The sequence below is a fragment of the Caretta caretta genome, chromosome 13, assembly GCF_965140235.1.
Source record: "Caretta caretta isolate rCarCar2 chromosome 13, rCarCar1.hap1, whole genome shotgun sequence".
Taxonomy (NCBI): Eukaryota; Metazoa; Chordata; order Testudines; family Cheloniidae; genus Caretta; species Caretta caretta.
In genome coordinates this window covers 17,172,538-17,191,822 of record NC_134218.1, presented here as the reverse complement: position 1 = coordinate 17,191,822, position 19,285 = coordinate 17,172,538, and the positions used below count along the sequence as shown (strand labels likewise).

General features: G+C 42.5%; 1 protein-coding gene across 3 annotated transcripts in view; it reads right to left on the bottom strand.

Moving 5' to 3' along the window:
• B4GALT5 (beta-1,4-galactosyltransferase 5) overlaps positions 1–19,285 on the bottom strand; it is an 80,648-nt gene that overhangs the window by 29,238 nt on the left and 32,125 nt on the right. Inside the window, exons 1-2 of one of the 3 annotated variants that reach the window (XM_048819713.2) lie at positions 15,266–15,444; positions 15,002–15,085 (exon numbers count right to left, since the gene is read on the bottom strand). The exons of the other annotated variants lie outside the window; for them this stretch is intronic. Coding sequence (XP_048675670.1) covers positions 15,002–15,008 — 7 coding nt within the window. The 5' untranslated portion in view covers positions 15,009–15,085; positions 15,266–15,444. Of the gene's footprint in view, positions 1–15,001; positions 15,086–15,265; positions 15,445–19,285 lie in introns of those variants that run through there. 3 annotated transcript variants of the gene reach the window in all.

The following is a 19,285-nucleotide window of genomic DNA, read 5'->3' as shown; positions in this document are numbered from 1 at the left end:
TGTTTACTGCCTGTGACCTGTCCATGACTTATTAAAAATACGCATGACTAAAACCATGGGCAGCAGGCATAATAGGCCAGGAGAGAATCTGCCTCCCCAGCGCTGCCGCCGGAACCCTGGTTGCAGGGTTTGGCAACAAAGATTTTGCTTTATTATGCTGCATGCAGATTCTGGGACTGCCTCCTCAGCCACCCTGCTGGGGCCAGGGCGCCAATCCTGCAGCCAATATAGTGGCTAATGCCAGGTGCCCCAGGGAGAATGAACAGAACAGGTAATCATCAAGTCATCCATTCCCTGTCGCACATTCCCAGCTTCTGGCAAACAGAGGCTAGGGACACTTCAGAGCACGATTTGCATCCCTGTCCAACCTGGCTAATAACCATTGATGGACCTATCATAACTATTCAGTATGATTTCAATAGCTCTTAACTAAGATTTTATTCTCTCTTGCTACAAATAGATTCTAGAGTCCATAAAAAGCTTTGTTATACAGGTACGGTAAGCCTTAAAAGTCTGGTTTCAGAGTAGCAGCCGTGTTAGTCTGTATCCACAAAAAGAAAAGGAGTACTTGTGGCACCTTAGAGACTAACAAATTTATTTGAGCATAAGCTTTCATGAGCTACAGCTCACAAGTCTGGTGAACAAGAGGAGCAAGCAGTGCAACAGGACTATCATTGAGGCTATAAGGAAGGATAGGTAGTACTACAACAACTAAAGAATGGCTTCCATAGGCTTGGTCTTAACATGCAAGAAAAATTAAATATAGGAAGACTAGGTCTACATTTGGTTGCAATACAATTTGTATTAAAAAAAAGTCAAGCAGAACTGATTTCCCTGAACATTAGTCTGCAATTGTGAAACTTTAAAATTTAGCTATTTACATTCTAATGTATTGTTTAAAATTAAGGATATTTGGGGCTTGCTGTTTTTAAGGAAGCATTTGTAATAATACTTTGCCCACCTGTCAAAGGATACATTTAAAAACATTTGCTGAGCACTGGGAGATGACATTATCTCTGATTTATACAGGGTGAAGATGACGTACACAGAGAATAAGTAATTTCTCCAAAGTCACACAGCAAAGCAGAGCTGGGATTAGAAGGCCGATGTGCCAACTCCAGAGCATCTTTAAAATCAGATCATACTCACTCCCCCTACCGTCTGGCCCACATACTTTTTGAGTCATAGGTCCGAATGCCTCTGGTATTCAGGGATTTGTAGGTGCTTCTAATTCCTTTTGTTAGGGAAAATTTGTTGTGCATTGAAAATCACTGACAAGAGACTAAAAGAGTTTCCCAGGCCTTAGAGGTGCATCATACAAAAGGATGTGCAACTGATTTCCCTTTACAGATCTGTGACCTGGGGGCTCTGTTCAGTACGGTAAAGCTGCAACCCTTCAACTCTGATTTTGGTGGCAAAATGGTAGGTGGTGGACATTAGTGACAGTTCCACTTTCAGGTGCAAAACATCAAAGCAGACTGAACATTAGGGAAGTGAAGTACTGCGGTTCCTTCTCTTCCCTTTCATAGGAAGCACACAACAGGCAGCATGCTAACTACTCAGTTTCAGAGTAACAGCCGTGTTAGTCTGTATTCGCAAAAAGAAAAGGAGTACTTGTGGCACCTTAGAGACTAACCAATTAGTCTCTAAGGTGCCACAAGTACTCTTTTTCTTTTTACTCCGTTTAAGATACTTATCCGCATCATGCTCAAAGTCGTAGAAGGTGGGTTTTAGATATACCTCTTTTTGTGCAGTTTTTAGTTTAGAAGCATTAGGAGATAGGAACAGTTCTGTGACTTGTACAGCACCATGCTATTTGCCGATTCTGAACAAATGATTAAGAGAGCCTTTATTTCAGTATGCCATACTCACTGGAAATAGTTCCATCAGGTTTCGTGAGTAGTAAGAACAAATAAGCATAGGACCCAATGTCTACTTCCTGCTTAAAACACAGAGGCTTGTCCAGTTTACTGAGTATTCTGTTTTTTCCCTGTTCCATTTAATAGGTTAGATGAGGGGTCGGCAACCTATGGCACGCGTGCCAAAGACAGCACACGAGCCGATTTTTAATGACACGCTGCTGCCTGCCGGGTCCCAGCCAGCTGCCGAACCCAGGCCGGGACCCCGGCAGGCAGCAGCATGCCATTAAAAATCCTGCCCGCCCCAGCCTGCTCTTCTCCGCACCCCCGCCCCTCCTGCGGGGGCAGGGTGAAGAAGCTTGGTCCTGCCAGCTGCTATTGCAGGGCAGGAGAGCTCACCCTCCCTCGCCTCTTCCCCCAGCATGCGGGGTTCCTGCCCCACCTCCTCTCCCTCCCTGCCACCCATCAGCTGATGGCCCTTGCGGGGGAGGGGGAGGAGCGGAGCTGCAACCCACTCGCTGCTTTGGGGAGGAAGCAGAGAAGAGGTGGGGACGGGGCTGTGGGGACAGGGCTGTGGGGACAGGGGGTGTGTGTGTGTGTGTGGAATCAGGGCATATCCCCTCCAGCCCCCTGCCGTAAGTCGCTCTGGGCACAGCGCTGGGAGCACCCCCATGACCTTAGCCCACCCCCCCCAGCCCTCTGCTCTGACCCCTGCACCCGCCTCACACCCCCCCAGCCCTGACTCCTGCACTCCCCCCACATACCCAGCCCCCCATGCCCTAACTCCTGCACCCTCATACATCTGCAGCCCCCTTCCCAGACGCCTGCACCCCTCTCACATACCCAGGTCCCTCACACCCCATGCCCTGACTCTTGCACCCCCCCACATTCCCACCCCTCGCACCAAATGGGAGCTCCTGCCCCCCTCCCCCCACACTCCTCACACCAAATGGGAGCTGCCCTGGTAAGCACTCCACACCCAAACCTCCTACACCCCAGCCCCCAGCCTGATCCTTCACCTCCAGCCCTGTGCTCAGTGCACTCCCACCCTCAGCTCAGTGCAGAGAGAGGAAGAGAATGGGCTAGAACCAGGGAGAAGGTAGGTACCCACTCTATGCAGGCAGGGCCAGGATCCCAGACCAGCAGTGGGCCGGCCCGCTCAGCCCGCTGCCGCCGGCCCGCTCAGCCCGCTGCCGCCGGCCCGCTCAGCCCGCTGCCGCCGGCCCGCTCAGCCCGCTGCCGCCGGCCCGCTCAGCCCGCTGCCGCCGGCCCGCTCAGCCCGCTGCCGCCGGCCCGCTCAGCCCGCTGCCGCCGGCCCGCTCAGCCCGCTGCCGCCGGCCCGCTCAGCCCGCTGCCGCCGGCCCGCTCAGCCCGCTGCCGCCGGCCCGCTCAGCCCGCTGCCGCCGGCCCGCTCAGCCCGCTGCTGCCGGCCCGCTCAGCCCGCTGCTGCCGGTCTGGGGTTCTGGCTGCCAGCTCCTTGCCAGCCAGGGCACTGGCTGCAGGCCCTGCTCAGCTTGCTGCCAGCCTAGGTGAATGGCACCTCAGGCCGGCACTGAGCTGAGCGGGCCGGCGGCATAAGATCAGCATTTTAATTTAATTTTAAATGAAGCTTCTTAAACATTTTGAAAACCTTGTTTACTTTATGTACAACAATAGTTTAGTTATATAATATATAGACTTATAGAGAGACCTTCTAAAAAACGTTAAAATGTATTACTGGCACGCGAAACCTTAAAGTGAATAAATGAAGACTCGGCACACCACTTCTGAAATGTTGCTGACCCCTGGGTTAGATGATGCATAACCTAGTAGAAGCTGCAAGATAAGACACTGTTGACTTTCATGAGATTGCAGCAAGAATCCTTAAGACTGTCCCAGCAGCTACCATCTCATGGAAAACTGAAGTAAGAAAAACAAGTTTGTTTAAATCTGAGATGGCTGATTGTCATTTCAGATATTAACCCCTTTGGTAAAATGATTAGCGAGAAGATACCTGCCCAGAGAACAGGCTGTAATGCCAACATGCTAAATGCAAAGAGAAGCCACAATGGTTACCACAACCTGATCTTATGGGAAGACAGCCACTTTTCAGCATCTGAATGCCAATACTGGAAATGACTCATCACCATTCAAAATGCTGCCATTATTAGGGACCTTAAAATTATCCAAAACCGGGACATGCGATCTGTTCAGCTAATCATGGAGTCAGATTACAGGAAGCCATATTAAGCACTGCAGTCTTTATACATATAAAGCTCTTAAACAACTTCAATGGGAGTCATGGTTGCTCTGCATGTCGTGAGCAAGCCCAAAGGTAGCCATGTTTAAGTCTTCAATAAGGAATTCTTGAACTGCACTCAAACTTCCCCCAATAGAAGTTATTAGCTTCCAAGTAGAGTTTCAAAGTTATTGGTTTTGACCTATAAAATGCTGAGTAATTTGGGACTTTTCTACTTAGACTGTTTCTCTCCATGCAAAACTGTCACAGCTATGATCAGCAGAAGAACCCAAGATACCAAATATCCTGTTGCTGTTTTGTCTACAAAAGAATGCACATATGTACACATGCAGTTGCAGTGCGCTTGTTCAGGTTGAACTATGCTTCAGCTGTGCAGTAATTCTTCTTGGAACGAGATCTTGTTGATCTAATGCAGCGGTAGTCTAAAATAGGCAGACCCCCATGGGCCAAATCGAGATCACTAGATGCTTCTGAATGGACTCTGAAATCTTATTTACTTATTATAATTGTGGTTGTTTTATTATTTTCTCAAGTCTGGACATTGACTATACCCGTCCTAGAAATTTAGACCTTGACAAAAAATTACTGACTATCCCTGATCTAATGGATTATGCAGGATTATTACTATTAAATTATGTTTGCAGAGTGCTTTTCATCTCATAGCAGCACTAAGTAATTTACAAGCTATACTTATACCAAAGGTGGCAAACAACTGACATACAACATGTTGCATGACAATGGAGGGAGAGAGATGCTAGCTAAGGTCAGCAGCCCCCACTTTTATAACTATTGCTAGGGGATCTTTTGCTGTCCATGGATCTCAGTTTACCAAGTTACTAGGCTGAAGGGCCAACTTGTCTGGGATTTATAAATATGGATCCAGATTTATCAAACTTTAGTCTTGACACCATTTAAGGTATCCAACTGCAGTTAGAAATTCCCACTCCGATGAAGTGAGCTGTAGCTCACGAAAGCTTATGCTCAAATAAATTGGTTAGTCTCTAAGATGCCACCAGTACTCCTTTTCTTTTTGCGAATACAGACTAACACGGCTGCTACTCTGAAACCACTCTTGAGATGTGACAGTATGGTAGATCTCAGAGAGAGACAGCCTTAAAAGCTTATAACAAAAGGAAAGAATGGCTATGGCCTCAGAACTACAGACACAAGTTTTTGCTACGAAACTAAAGATGGATAGGAATAGCTTTAACTGTGAGTCAAAGCCCAATTACATAGTCAATGCTGCAGGCTGCCTTTAATAACTTTTCAGTTGTCATTTTAGTAGCCCTTCTAACAAAGAAATAGAATAACTTCTCATGGGAAATGAATTTAACTTCACTGTAATGATATGCCAACAGCAGGTAACTTTCCAGTTCAGAGGCTTATTAGGAAGAGGTCCTGAACAACTATTCCTGCTAACCAGTCTATGCAAGAAGGGATAAGAGTCCAGTGACAGTCACTGTCTGTTAGCATGTTCCTGAAATAGGAAGACGAAAGAAATGCCTCCTTTAGTGTATCATTGTTGGAGGAAACAGCAAGAACATCTAGTCTGTTTTATTAATGCACTCAGCAGCAGACGGTATGAAGATAAAGATACAGCAGGAACTGCTAGACAACAGCCAGGAGGGGCTGGGGAATTCAAGTTAACAGACAGCAACCTGAGAGAATCAAAGAGGTAGGTTCACACACTACAGAAACAGTTATCAGCTTGGAGCACTGGGGCCCGATGTTTCCTGATAAGACAATCTTCCTAGACTATTATTAAAAAATCCCCAAACCACCACCAACATAAAAGCATGCAGTATGGTTTAGGGGCTCTCATACCAACCTCTGTTTCTACAGTATCTGACATTCTTTCTGATTTGTAAGTAGGCCTGAAAGCCTTGTTTATGCATATGGACCACTTCTGAATTAACAAAAAATATTCTAATCAAGCTATGTTAACTTTTTCAGGAAAACTAGGGTTTATGGAATGCTATTCACCTGCCTTCCAGAATGTAATTGGTGACCAATCCCAACTGTCATCTAGGGACAAGTCTGAGAGCAAGCTCCAGAAATTATTGACCCTAAGAGTATATGCTCTTCAGGGCAAGGGCCATCTTTTTCTTACATGTTTGTTAAGCTTCTAGCACAACAGGACCCTGATCCATCACTGTGGCTCCTTGGCACTACCGCAGTACAAAGATTGAACACAGCTTTTGGAAATAATGCATAGCTGAAAATATTACAGCAAATATTGCACTCAGCAGTACACATGCAATATGCTAAAGAATGTGAAAAACAAATCTCTTAAATAATTAGTTTTATTAATACTAATGTGTATTACAGTAGCATAGAAGCTCCAATCATGATCAGGACACCGTTGTTTTTGTACGCTGACTAGTACAGATAGACATGTTCCCTGCTGCAAAGACCTTGCAATGTGGCTTAAGAGAGACAAACGGATGTAATAACCAGAGCCTTCTCTACAGCGAATCTTTTGTTAAACTCTTCCAGCAATATTCTACCCCCAGTGCAGCTCCACTGGGGGTTGCTGTGGTGAGAGCTTTTACCAAAGCTCAGCACAGACAAAGCCTTAAATAACTCTGAAATTCCTATGACTGTTAGGCTACCAAGAGCACAAAGTGGGCACTGAGCAATTAGGAGGCTGGATTTTTTTTTTTTTTTTTTTTTTACATTTTCCCTCCCCATATTGTACATGCAAAGATACACCAGCAATTCTACTGGCCCTCTACCTAATTTAGGTAAGAAAAAAGTATTCCCCAACTATGCAGACTGCAAAAACATGCAGTTTTATGGATCTTGAATTTATATTCGAGAACAAATGCTTATTCTTAAATGTGGTAACATTGGTATTAGCCCTTTATCTACCATTTATTAATAAGTTATTCCTTGCTGAACTATTTGTAGCACTAGCTAGGCTAAAAATTAACAGTGCAGAGGCACCACACACAATTACAAAACATTTACCCAGAACTGGCAAGTTTTCCAACTGCACATGCCTGGATTGACTGGAGAAAGATTAGACATTATAAAGTATCGCTTAACCAGAAATTGAGTATTGAGTGTTTCTCTCTATATACTATCTCAGAAATGTGAAATTATTTTGAGGCTTCAAAAGAGGAGGATTTGTAGATTTTAAGACTAGAAGGGACCATTATGATCATGTAGACTGATGTCCTGCAAAACACAGGCCATAGAATAAAAACTAGGCATCCTTGTGGCACCTTAGAGACTAACAAATTAGTCTCTAAGGTGCCACAAGGACTCCTTGTTGTTTTTGCAGATTCAAACTAACAGGACTGCCACTCTGAAACCTGAGACCATAGAATGTCACACAGGAATTCCTGCATCCAGCCTATACCTTCTGGTTGAGTTACAGCCTTTTGTTTTTGTTTTTAAACCAAAGACTTCCATTCTTGGTTTACAATCTTCAGGCGATGAAGAATGTACTACAACCCACAGTAAATTATTCCAGTGGTTAACCGGGATGATTTAACTTCAAGAGAACTAGCTTCTAAAATACATACTGTTCATTTGAGTGTACCTTTCATCCATGGACCTCAAAGTTGCATACACTAAATCTCAACCTCTCTGATGTAGCTGAGTTGTTTTATGATTAAACATATAAACTGGGAGCCAGAATTCTAATCCTAGCTCTGGTACATACTTGATGTGTGACCCCAGGTAAGTAATCCCCCCAAGGGTAAACTATGTCCTGGATCTTCCATCTACAAGATGAAGGAATAACAGCTCCTTGCCATAAATTAGTATGATCATACAGTGCTATGAAGGTGTAAGGTTGCTGTGTTTAACATATTAGTAGCGAAGTGAATACTGTCATTTTCTGAAAGACAAACAGGCACATAATTTAAACAACTTGTCTACTGTCACTACCAAGCCAGTCAGAAATAAAATCCAGTCCTGATTCCCAGTCTCCTGCTGTAATTACTAAACCTTCTCACAAAAAGTGACACGCCTGGGAGAAAAATAATATGGAGCACATCAAACATTTGCCTAAATTAATGATTACCCTTCCTAGCAAGATTCTGATTCTCTTATTTTAAAGTAATTAGAGCTCATGAAGAGATGCAATTCCACATTAGCCTGTCTCTTGTTTACATTCCTTCCCTCCCGCTTCACAACTATGCAGATGTCATTGTCTCTCCATTTACGGTAATCAATCAAGGAGAGAGTTAAGAAACCAGACTAACTTCTTGCTAGGAACTCTCTTTCCCCAGGGCCAGTAACACTGTCTCTAAGAGGAAGGAATACATTAGCTGCGGATTAGGACTTATGGGCATTACACAGTTAAGTCTATAATGCTACAGACTTTCTCTTCAATGAGCCGAGTACCAATATCAGTAACCAACACCTTATCTCTTCTTAACGGGGCATCACCTACAGACTTGTTGAGAACCTGAACCCTAGCAAATGCTTACAGTTCAGCATGCAGGAAACAACAGCAAGAGCCATGTCAGAGTCCCAACCACCACCTCAGAACTGCTTTTACTTTTTAAGACCTTTATAAATCCCGGTCATTCACTGAGCACCGATTCCTCACTATCCTTAGGCAAAGTGGGATCTTTACTTAATTTACAGAGCCATCTGCTTTCAATAAACAAGTTTCTGGGGAGAAAAGGAGGGATCCATGCTCTTCATTAAATGCAGGAGATCCAGCTAGTTAGTTCCTGTGATGTTGCAGTCTATGTGATTTTATAAAAATATGCTAATGAGTGTGAATATAATGTAACTGGAATGTGCTTCATGCAAAAGGTCTCTTGTAAGGTATCATTACAAAGCTTATAATCTACTGAGTGTGGTCATCCTATTTGTAAAAAGAAAAGGAGAACTTGTGGCACCTTAGAGACTAACCAGTTTATTTGAGCATAAGCTTTCGTGAGCTACAGCTCACTACAGTATCCATCCGATGAAGTGAGCTGTAGCTTACGAAAGCTTATGCTCAAATAAATTGGTTAGTCTCTAAGGTGCCACAAGTACTCCTTTTCTTTTTGCGAATACAGACTAACATGGCTGTTACTCTGAAACCCATCCTATTTGTATGACTGTATCATTCTTGTACCTGAAACTAGACATATGAAATATAACTCTGAGGGTCTACTGTAGTTATGCAAAGTGTGGGCCACTAATGGTGGTTTGGAATCTTGATGGCTCCCATTAACCAGGATTACTGACTGTAGATGGCATCCAATGAAGTGAGCTGTAGCTCACGAAAGCTTATGCTCTAATAAATTTGTTAGTCTAAGGTGCCACAAGTACTTCTTTTCTGTTTTACTTGTAAGTCTTCCTGTATACATGTGTGCTGGCAAGTGGGTAATGGAAGTCTTACAGTGACATGTGATCATGTCACCTGAACTGGAATCCATCTTTAACCTAGTGCTTTTCCATTGAGAAGGAGGGTTGGAACCTAGAGGGTCAAAGGAATCCCGCCTTATGCAAAAGATATATAAGTGGGTAGATCAGAAAAAAAAAAGAGCGCGGACATCATGAGGAATCCCCTAGCTACCATCTGAGCTGGAATAAGGGCTGTACCAGGGGAAAGGATTGTGCCCAGACTAGGAAGGTGTCCAGTCTGTGAAAGAAACTTATTGAAACATCTCTAAGGGTGAGTTTTTACCTGTATTTAGTTTTATTACTGTATTAGACAGACTTGTGTGTTTTATTTTATTTTGCTTAGTAATTCACTTTGTTCGGTCTGTTACTACCTGGAACCACTTAAACCCTACTTTCTGTAATTAATAAAATCACTTTTTAGTTATTAACTAACCCAGAGTATGTATTAATACCGGGGGGGGGGGGGGGGGGGGAGAACAGCTGTGCATCTCTATCAGTGTTATAGAGGGTGAACAATTTAGGAGTTTACCCCGTATAAGCTTTATACAGGGTAAAACTGATATATTTAGGGTTTGGACCCCATTGGGAGTTGGGCTTCTGAGTGTTAAAGACAGGAACACTTCTTAACTTGCTTTCAGCTAAGTCTGCAGCTTTTGGGGCACGTGGTTCAGACCCTGGGTCAGTGTTGGAGCAGACTGGCATGTCTGGCTCAGCAAGACAGGGTGCTGGAGTCCTAAGCTGGTAGGGAAAGCAAGGGCAGAAGTAGTCTTGGCACACCAGGTGGCAGTCCCAAGGGGGTTTCTGTGAGCCAAACAATCACAGTAAACAAGTTCTGGGGAGAAAAGGAGGGATCCATGTTCTCCATTAAATGCAAGAGGTCCATCTAGTTAGTTCCAACTACCACCCCATTCCTCAGGCCAGGTGGTGGCAAGAGTGCCACTGAGGCAAAAACCTTTTAAGAGAGCACCAAATGCCACTAAAGGAATGCTCAGGTCAATCCAGTCAGCCTCAATAGATCTAAGAAGGGGTCTCCTGAACTCCTGGACCAGGGGAGGGTGTATGTAGATCATCATTCATTCCCCTCCCCCAAACAAGCAAGCACCATGTTTTTAGACAGTCTTTCAGTTTCACCTTCAAGTTCCAGATACCAAGAAAATCATACAGGAGGGGAAGCTAAATTTGAGCTATTTTCTGCACTTCTTCAAAATAAAACCACTACATTTATTCACATGGTGTTTCTAGCTGTGTTGACCTTTGCAGGCCCAAAATTCAGACACTCTGGAGCAGGCTGCTACATTCAGGGAAGAATAGACAACAGAAATCATTTTTAAAAAAAATTAAGCCACTATCTATATCACATTCAATTTAAAGAAAAATAGCATTTGGACTTGTTAGTCCTTTAAATTAGAAAAAGATTATCTATGCCCAGGAGAGATTACAAATTATTTTTAGCCTGGAAGATTTTAGCAGACTAATGGGTTTATCTGGTTTGGTGGATTAAATAAAGCCCTACCATACAATCCAATCCTAGCTTTCTAACCACGTTTTAGCACACCAACCATAAGAATTAAACAGTGTATGGCATGCACTAATTTGGGACATTCCACATTTCTCAGACAGGAGTAAGATACTTGATATACTTCTCAGCAGTGCAGTTTCAATTCACTACTTGTGAAGATTAAATGAATCTAAGATGTTAGCACAACAAAGTAGGAGCTGTGGCTGCAACTGAACTATTCTTATGGAGGCCAAATATTTGTGTTTCTGGTCTGTAGTTAGATAATAGGTGTCTTGCCCCTATCAGGGGTCTACGTTTAATTCAAATTCTGATTAAGTTCCTTTACCTAATGAGAAAAGTATAGACTTAACTGATTAACATTCAAGTCTCATGCAAGAATGTTAAAGTTAATAATGCAAAAGGAAAGCACACACCCTAAATTCTCCAGTTCAAGTCTTGCAGTTATTTTTTTTTTAAAAACATGGAAATTGAACATATTTGCTCTACAGTCACTGAAACACACATGGGACCTCACAATGACATTTTTAAGAGTAGAACCAGGCCGTAAAAATATTTGAATATTCTTTCCATCTCCAAAACTTGGGTTGAAAAATTCTGTGCCAAAGCCAAAAGGGATTGTGAGACAGTGCACACAGCTTGGAGGGTTGCATTGTTTGCCTTCAGTGTGGCAAAATTGAAGAAAATTTGAGATTCAGCCTCTAACTTCAACATCCACTCAAAGTGCAGCAGCAGTCAAAAAAGCAAACAGAAGGTTGGAAATCATTAAGAAAAGGATAGATAAGACGACAGAAAATAGCATATTGCCCGTATATAAATCCATGGTACGCCCACATCTTGAAAACTGTGCGCAGATGTGGTCGCTCCATCTCAAAAATGGTATATTGGATTTGGAAAAGGTTCAGAAAAGGGCAACAAAAATCCTTAGGAGTATGGAACAGCTGCTGTATGAGGAGAGATAAATAAGACTGGGACTTTTCTGCTTGTAAAACAGATGACTAAGGTTTCAGAGTAGCAGCCGTGTTAGTGTGTATCTGCAAAAAGATCAGGAGTACTTGTGGCATCTTAGAGACTAAGGGGGGATATGATAGAGGTCTATAAAATCATGACTGGTGTGGAGAAAGTAAATAAGGAAGTGTTATTTACTCTCTCATAACACAAGAACTAGAGGCCACCAAACAAAATTAATAGGCAGCAGGTTTAAAACAAAAAAAGGAAGTATTTTTTAAACACACAACACGCAGTCCACCTGTGGAACTCCTTGCCAGAGGATGTTGTGAAGTCCACGACTATAACGGTTCAACAACGAACTAGATAAATTCATGGAGAATAGGTCCATCAATGGCTATTAGCCAGGATGGGCAGGGATGGTGTCCCTAGCCTCTATTTGCCAGAAGCTGGGAAAGGGCAACAGGGGATGAATCACTTGATTACTCCTTCTGTTCATTCCCTCTGGGACACCTGGCATTGGCCACTGTCAGAAGACAGGATACTTGGCTAGATGGACCTCTGGTCTGACCCAGTATGGCTGTTCTTATATTCTTATGTTGTGGTTCATATGCAGTAACAACACTATTCCTATTTCACAGAAACATGTTTATTCCCTAAAAGCAATATAAAAATCTAAACAAAAAAAATCTCCTTCCAAAGTGTCAAACCCTCATACTGGGGCTAAAGAGTTGAGACCCAACTGTGGCATGGAGCTCAAAATTTCATATAAGATTCTGATTTCAAGGCAGAGGCAATTAACCTAGTAAACCTTAGTATAGCTTCAAGGCTCCTTTATGGTAATGGAACTTTAACTTTGTTTATCTTAACTGCACCTAATGACTCATCCTCCCCTTATTTACTTTAGTCATTGTGAAACATGGTGAAAAATGAAAAGGAGTACTTGTGGTACCTTAGAGACTAACAAATTTATTAGAGCATAAGCTTTGGTGAGCTACAGCTCACTTCATTAGATGCAGTAAAGTGAGCTGTAGCTCACGAAAGCTTATGCTCTAATAAATTTGTTAGTCTCTAAGGTGCAACAAGTACTCCTTTTCTTTTTACGGATACAGACTAACACGGCTGCTACTCTGAAACCTGTCACGGTGAAAAATAAAAGTGACATTTCAATATGCATTTTTTTTCTAAACCTTTTCAGTCCTCCAGCTTGAAATTTGTTAAAAAGTTTCACTGTTGGATTCACACCACTTCTAATTTTTTGAAGGATTTATTTTATTTTTTAAATCACATGGATGATTGTGCCAACAGCTTGGTGCCCCTTGTCAAAAAAATGGGTCACTTATTTTTCACAATCTAATAGAAACTTCCTGTTGGGAAGACATTCCCTACAGAACATCAGAACTAAAACTGCAGAGTAAACCTATGACCCAAAACAATTTCAAACTTCTGGTCTACTTCACTACAGCAGATTTTCCTGTAAGCAAGGTCCACTATACTTATGGAAAGTTTAAAAAAAAAGTTTGGCTTCAAAACAAAAAACGCATTTAACAATGTATTGAGGTTAACAGACTAAGTTACTTCTAGATTTAAAATCAAATGATTGTGTCCCAATGCAGTTACAAAAATCATACAAAGTACCCAGATGCTGCATAAGATTTCAGAGGAATTCTTATTGTCTGACATTATTAAAGACTGCAACTCTAACAAAACTGCTGCAACTGCTATAACAGGAGAAAGATGCAACCTTGATGCTCTAATACTATACTTAAAAATAAAGGAAGGCTGTCCCCAGTTACTCCCTTTGCTAAAATGCAGTCAAATACTTTAGCTTGATAGCTAGTCTCAGAGCTGGCATTTTCAGGGATTTGATCCATTTCAAATAAGGCAATGAGCTTATCCCTTGATTAAATACATAGCATAATCCACCAAAATCTTGTTAGCTGAGAAGCAAGTCAATCGTCTTGCTAGTCATAGGTGGTGTTTTATTTTGCTGCCAGGAAAGCACGGAAGCCATCTTACTACTTGAAACTACACCTGAGAAAGTCACCTGCATATTACTGCAAAGGAGGAAGTGCTGAGCAAACAATTCTGAGCAGAGGTTTCAACGTTTACTAAAACACCACAATTCAGTGCATCTGCTCCAAGGAGGTTTAGATTGTGGATTTCTTTTATAATCCTACAAAAATGTGATCTATGTCTGCAAGAGACAGCAGTCAATGAAAAGATTCAGATTCATCTCAGCACAGGCAACATAGATTGCCTATAGACTACTTCCTTCAGTGACTGGGGTCTCAATGGCTCTTTGGTGTCTCTTAGCTTGGTCAACATTAGGGATTCCACTGTTTACCTCTTAGTTAGGATTTCCAACCGATTCACTGAATACAATGAGGGGCAAAGGGGGACCACAATTTTATTGATAAAGAGTGGGATTTTTATGGGCATGTAACTTTCAGCCTGATACTGTTCTCTTTCCAAGTATAAACTAATCAATACAGAAAGCAGCTGGTATTTAATAGAGGGGAAAACTGAAAGCAAAAATTATGCATTTTTAAGATATCATCAGTAAGGCCTGTTCTCCACGTAAAAGCTGTACTGGTAAAAACTATGTTGGTTAGGGGCATGATTTTTTTTAATCAAAATGGTCATATCACTAAAAGCCCTGGTATGGACACAGTTGAACCAGTATAAAGATGCTTTATACCAGTGCAACATTCCCCTTCCTGTACATAAATAGCTATGATGTGTAAAACACCTTCATCCCAAGGACTGTGTTCACACTAGGAGAAGCGTACGGCTGTCTTGGTACAGTTAAAGCAGTTCAGCTTTCTAGTGTGGACAATGCCTAAGTCTTTCTCTTCTACCGCATTTCCAGAAACCCCAGGGATGCTGGTGTGCAAGCAGAGTTAGCTGACTTTTAGCTCCTCTTCCATGTTGTGAGGTGCATACAGGCTGAGGAGCAGGGAGACAGTCCACTCTGGGGATTCCAATGTCAGTCACGGACATTAAATAAATGATAGAACACAAACTCATAAAAGTCTGTTTTAAGCAATCTGACTAAAATCCCTCGCCCTCTCAGTTGCTTACCCTTCATTTCTTTGGCTCTTGTGAGGTCATCCTTTCAACAGTGCACCAGTTAGGGTCTTCCAAACTGGACAAGATGGGTTTCTACTGGTAAAAATAATCACAAATTCTCTCTTTTTAAACTTCTAAAGAAATAAGGCACAACCCCTCTTTTTCCCCCCTGCAGGTCACTTAACATGTTTTTAGCATCTCTGTCCTTACAGTACAATTCTATTCTGAAGAGAGCTCCATGCTTCAGTAATTTCTGCAACAATGAACTCAGTTTACCTTCAAGAACCAAGCTGGGGTCTTTTCTTCTCACTCTTCACCAGCAAAGGTTCTGCAGGCCAAATTATGTCCTCTCTATCTGTCACGTAAAGCTAATATCTTCATTGGGGCTGCACAAGCTATAATTGAGTGGAAATTAACAACCAACTCTATTGATCATGCAGAAGAAGGGGCAAAATCCAGTTCACTGACAGTTGTGACAGTTGGCTCAGAAGAACTAGCAGAAATAATAAAAAGATAATGACTCACAACAATGTTGCACTAAGTCAGCAGATAATGTATTGACGCATGCATCAGTACCTAACAGATCTGTTGACAAAGGTACAAATTTGTTTATAAATTAAAGTCTGAAAGTAGCTAAACAGGCACATAGAGAATTAAATACTTTCAAAATAAGCACAGTATATTTTTTGAGGCCTCAGATAAATGAAGTGTAAGTTTCCCATCCAAAAGAAGGCTCTATTCTCAGAATAGGCCTATTTAAAAGGAAATCGCTTTTGCACCAAAATGTTGTATATAAGGCATCTGTTCTCAGCCTTCAGTCTCCACTACAGAGTTTGCAAGCTGCCTTATGTCAACCTAACTCTAAGGCCTGGTCAACACTGGGGGAGGGAGGGAGGGACGGGGACACGACAAATCGATCTAAGATACGTAACTTCAGCTACATGAATAACGTAGCTGAAGTCGATGTACTTAGATTTACTCACCATGGTGTCTTCACCGCAGCGAGTCGACGGCTGCCGCTCCCCTGTCAACTCCGCCTGCGCCTCTCACCGAGATGGAGAGCCAGAGTCGATGGGAGAGCGCTCGGGGGTCAATTGCTGCCTGCCAATCCGGTGGGTGGGTAGTATAGACATACCCTAAGTGTCTACACTAAAATGCAGCTCTCATCGATGTAACTCACCCACTACACTTACTTAACTCCCCTCCGCGAGAGGCATAGTGCTTAAGTCAACGTAGTTAGGTCAACGCAATGTCAGTGTAGATACTGCATTGCTTACATTGACTGTTGTTGCCTTTCAGAAGCCATCCCACAATGCCCCAAACTGATAGTTAAATAGATGCAAGCACTCCTGGTGAGGACATGAACAGTTGACACATGGAGCGTAGCGTGGACATGCAAAGCAAGTTTAATTACTGTGGTAGCTGTAAGTCAAAGTTACTTAGGTCGACTTAATTTTGTAGTGTAGACTTGCCCTCAGGAATGTAACTGCATGCTAGGTATTTTTGCAGTGAAGTGTTTTGAATGGAAGACACACTTTAAAGTCTGAGGTACTTTGAAATCTGAGGTCCTGAAGAGTCATACTCCTCCCTGCTTCTCAAACAGTTTTCCAAGTGTAAATATTGCAGCTACATAAATACTGCTCCCACGTTGCAGTAACCACACCCAGTTAACCTGAGTCTAATCATGTGAGCTGGGAAATGGAAATAAATCCAAGCTTCTATGCAGCATTATCAGTACTGATGCTGGTTAATGCTGTCAGCCAGACATTGACAGCTACTGAAAGGATTTAAATTTATTTAACAAACTTAGTATATTATGTGGGTTTTGTTATCTCAATGACCTTGAAGAGCCCAGAAACTGACGAACAATCCTACAGATAGGCGTAAAGAAAAACTTCAAAGGACAATTTTAAAACAAAGAAGGAGACAACTTGTATCTTTTAATCAGATACACCATAGCGGTTCTTCTTGAATACACTCGCCTACACAGTATGCAGGGCTCTCTAACCATCCGCTGGAGAGACAGCAATGTACCTTCGGCATTTGTATCTCCAGCTGGAGTATCTAGGGAAGGGCTTCCTGCAGACTAACCCTGCATGATAAATGACTGCACTTCAGCACTGCAGAGGGATTTCACTGCTTTGGAGACTGCTGCTATAACAGACTTCTCTGACTCAGTAGCTGAAAGGGACGCTGGGAAGGAAGCACCAAAAAAAAAAAAAGTCATGCATTATTAATACTGACTCTGGCAGCAAGGCGTGAGTTGGAAAAACACTGAAGAAAACATATGACTGCAGAACAAGATGACAAAGCTACATCCATTTAAGCATTTCACACCATCCTGTTTATATTTCCCATTCGGAATGTGGCTATATATTAGATACTTCAGTCTGGAGTCACACCCCCAGGGGAAAGGAACACATACTTATATCACCCAGCTTTTAGAGTTTCTGTCACAGTGCCTCTGATCAGCAGGTGACTGCACCTTTGCTGCGAGGGACCGTAGTACTTTATTTCCCCTAGATTATCTGGCTCAGCCTCGAAACTGAAAACACAGGAGTTGGCACTGGGTATGGCCCACTCCTTACATATGGAGTCATGCTGCTTTGATTTGGGCTTTTCCCATTTTGATTTATGTCTGTTTTGACTATTTTTAACTGCATTATGTGTCAGCCTGGGGCACCATACAGTTATTTTCCTTAATTTGCCTTCTATTCCACTACTAAATCCCATTCCAGGCTCATGACCCCCAGCTCTCCCTCCCAATCCTGCCCAAGAAGCCCATTATGTCATGAGCTTGAAGCACTGCTTTAGCCACACTGCAGACAGCTCTGTTTTGAACACTGACTAGTTTTATATATGGAGTAGTAGACAGTTTATAGAAGAAAATCACATTTTCTTCTTCAAGGTCACACATTTCAGAGTAGCAGCTGTTTAGTCTGTATCCGTAAAAAGAAAAGGAGTACTTGTGGCACCTTAGAGACTAACAAATTTATTTGAGCATAAGCTTTTGTGAGCTACAGCTCACTTCACCGGATGCTATGCAACATATGCAAGACTGCCACTGAAAACTACAGGAACTTGTGGAAGAAATAATGCAGGTCAGCCCCAAGTTTAGAATTGGCAATAAAATATTAGACAAAAATACCAGAAAGTTGGTTTGTTATTGGCCAGTTCAATACCCTCAGCTGTGGAAGAAAAAATATCAAACAAAAAACCACCAATCTTGATTTTGCTTTCAGTTCTCTCTAGATCCTAAAAATCCACAGGCATGTCGTCACAATAGATGGCAGATTATCAACATTACCAAAGAGATGAGCAAAATACATCATCTGTACATTATTCACATGCAAGAGGATGATAATCTCAGCCAAAAGACCCTAATGAAATAGCAGGTGCTGAAATACATACAGGTGCTCCCCTCACACACAGGATGCACAAGCAGGACACAATAACCACTTGACTACCCAGTGACTGCAGTTAGGGTTTTTATTGTTTTTGTTCTTCTGTAGGTCTTGTACCTTTTTCCTAAGTGCTGTGTGTTAACACACACACTTTTCTTGCTTCACCCTACACCTAGACATTTAGCATGACAGGTACTGACACACAGCAACACTACAGCAGGTTAGCACAAGAAGCAATGAAGACAACTAATTCAATGCGGATACAAAGTTGTCATTGCAATGTCTATGTAAGCCACTGAGTCTTCCTAATTTTCATAGGGGCCCAAAAATCTCTTCTTGTAAGGAAAGAAATTCAGCTGCCTATTGACAGATTTAAACATTCAACAGAAGGGTCAAGAACATACTGTGCGGATGGCTATACTGTAATTAGACACTTGCGGATGGTCTGTGCCAGCTGACTCGGGCTCATGGGGTTTGGAGTAAAGAGCTGTTTAATCGTGGTGTTGACGTTTGGGCTCAGGCTCTCTTAACCCTCCCCCCACACAGAGTCCCCAAACTCAGTTGGCATGGGCCAGCCAGTTTTTTATTTGTAGTGTAGACATATCCTAAGCTACAAAGCCATGACACTGGCAACAGCAAACAGATGGGGGTGTAATGCAATACCAGTATCCCCCAAAAATCTGTTTCGGTAGCACATGATAAATTATAGTTGTATACTAGGGGCTCCGTAATCCAAATCACAACTCCTCAACCACTTGCCAGGAAGTTCCCCACCCACATAAAGAAAGAGCCACACTTCAAGACCTTTGTACATACACAATCTGCACCTGAAGAAGGAAGAACAGTCCTCCCAGAAGAGGCATTTATTATGTAGTTTGGTATCACAATCTCC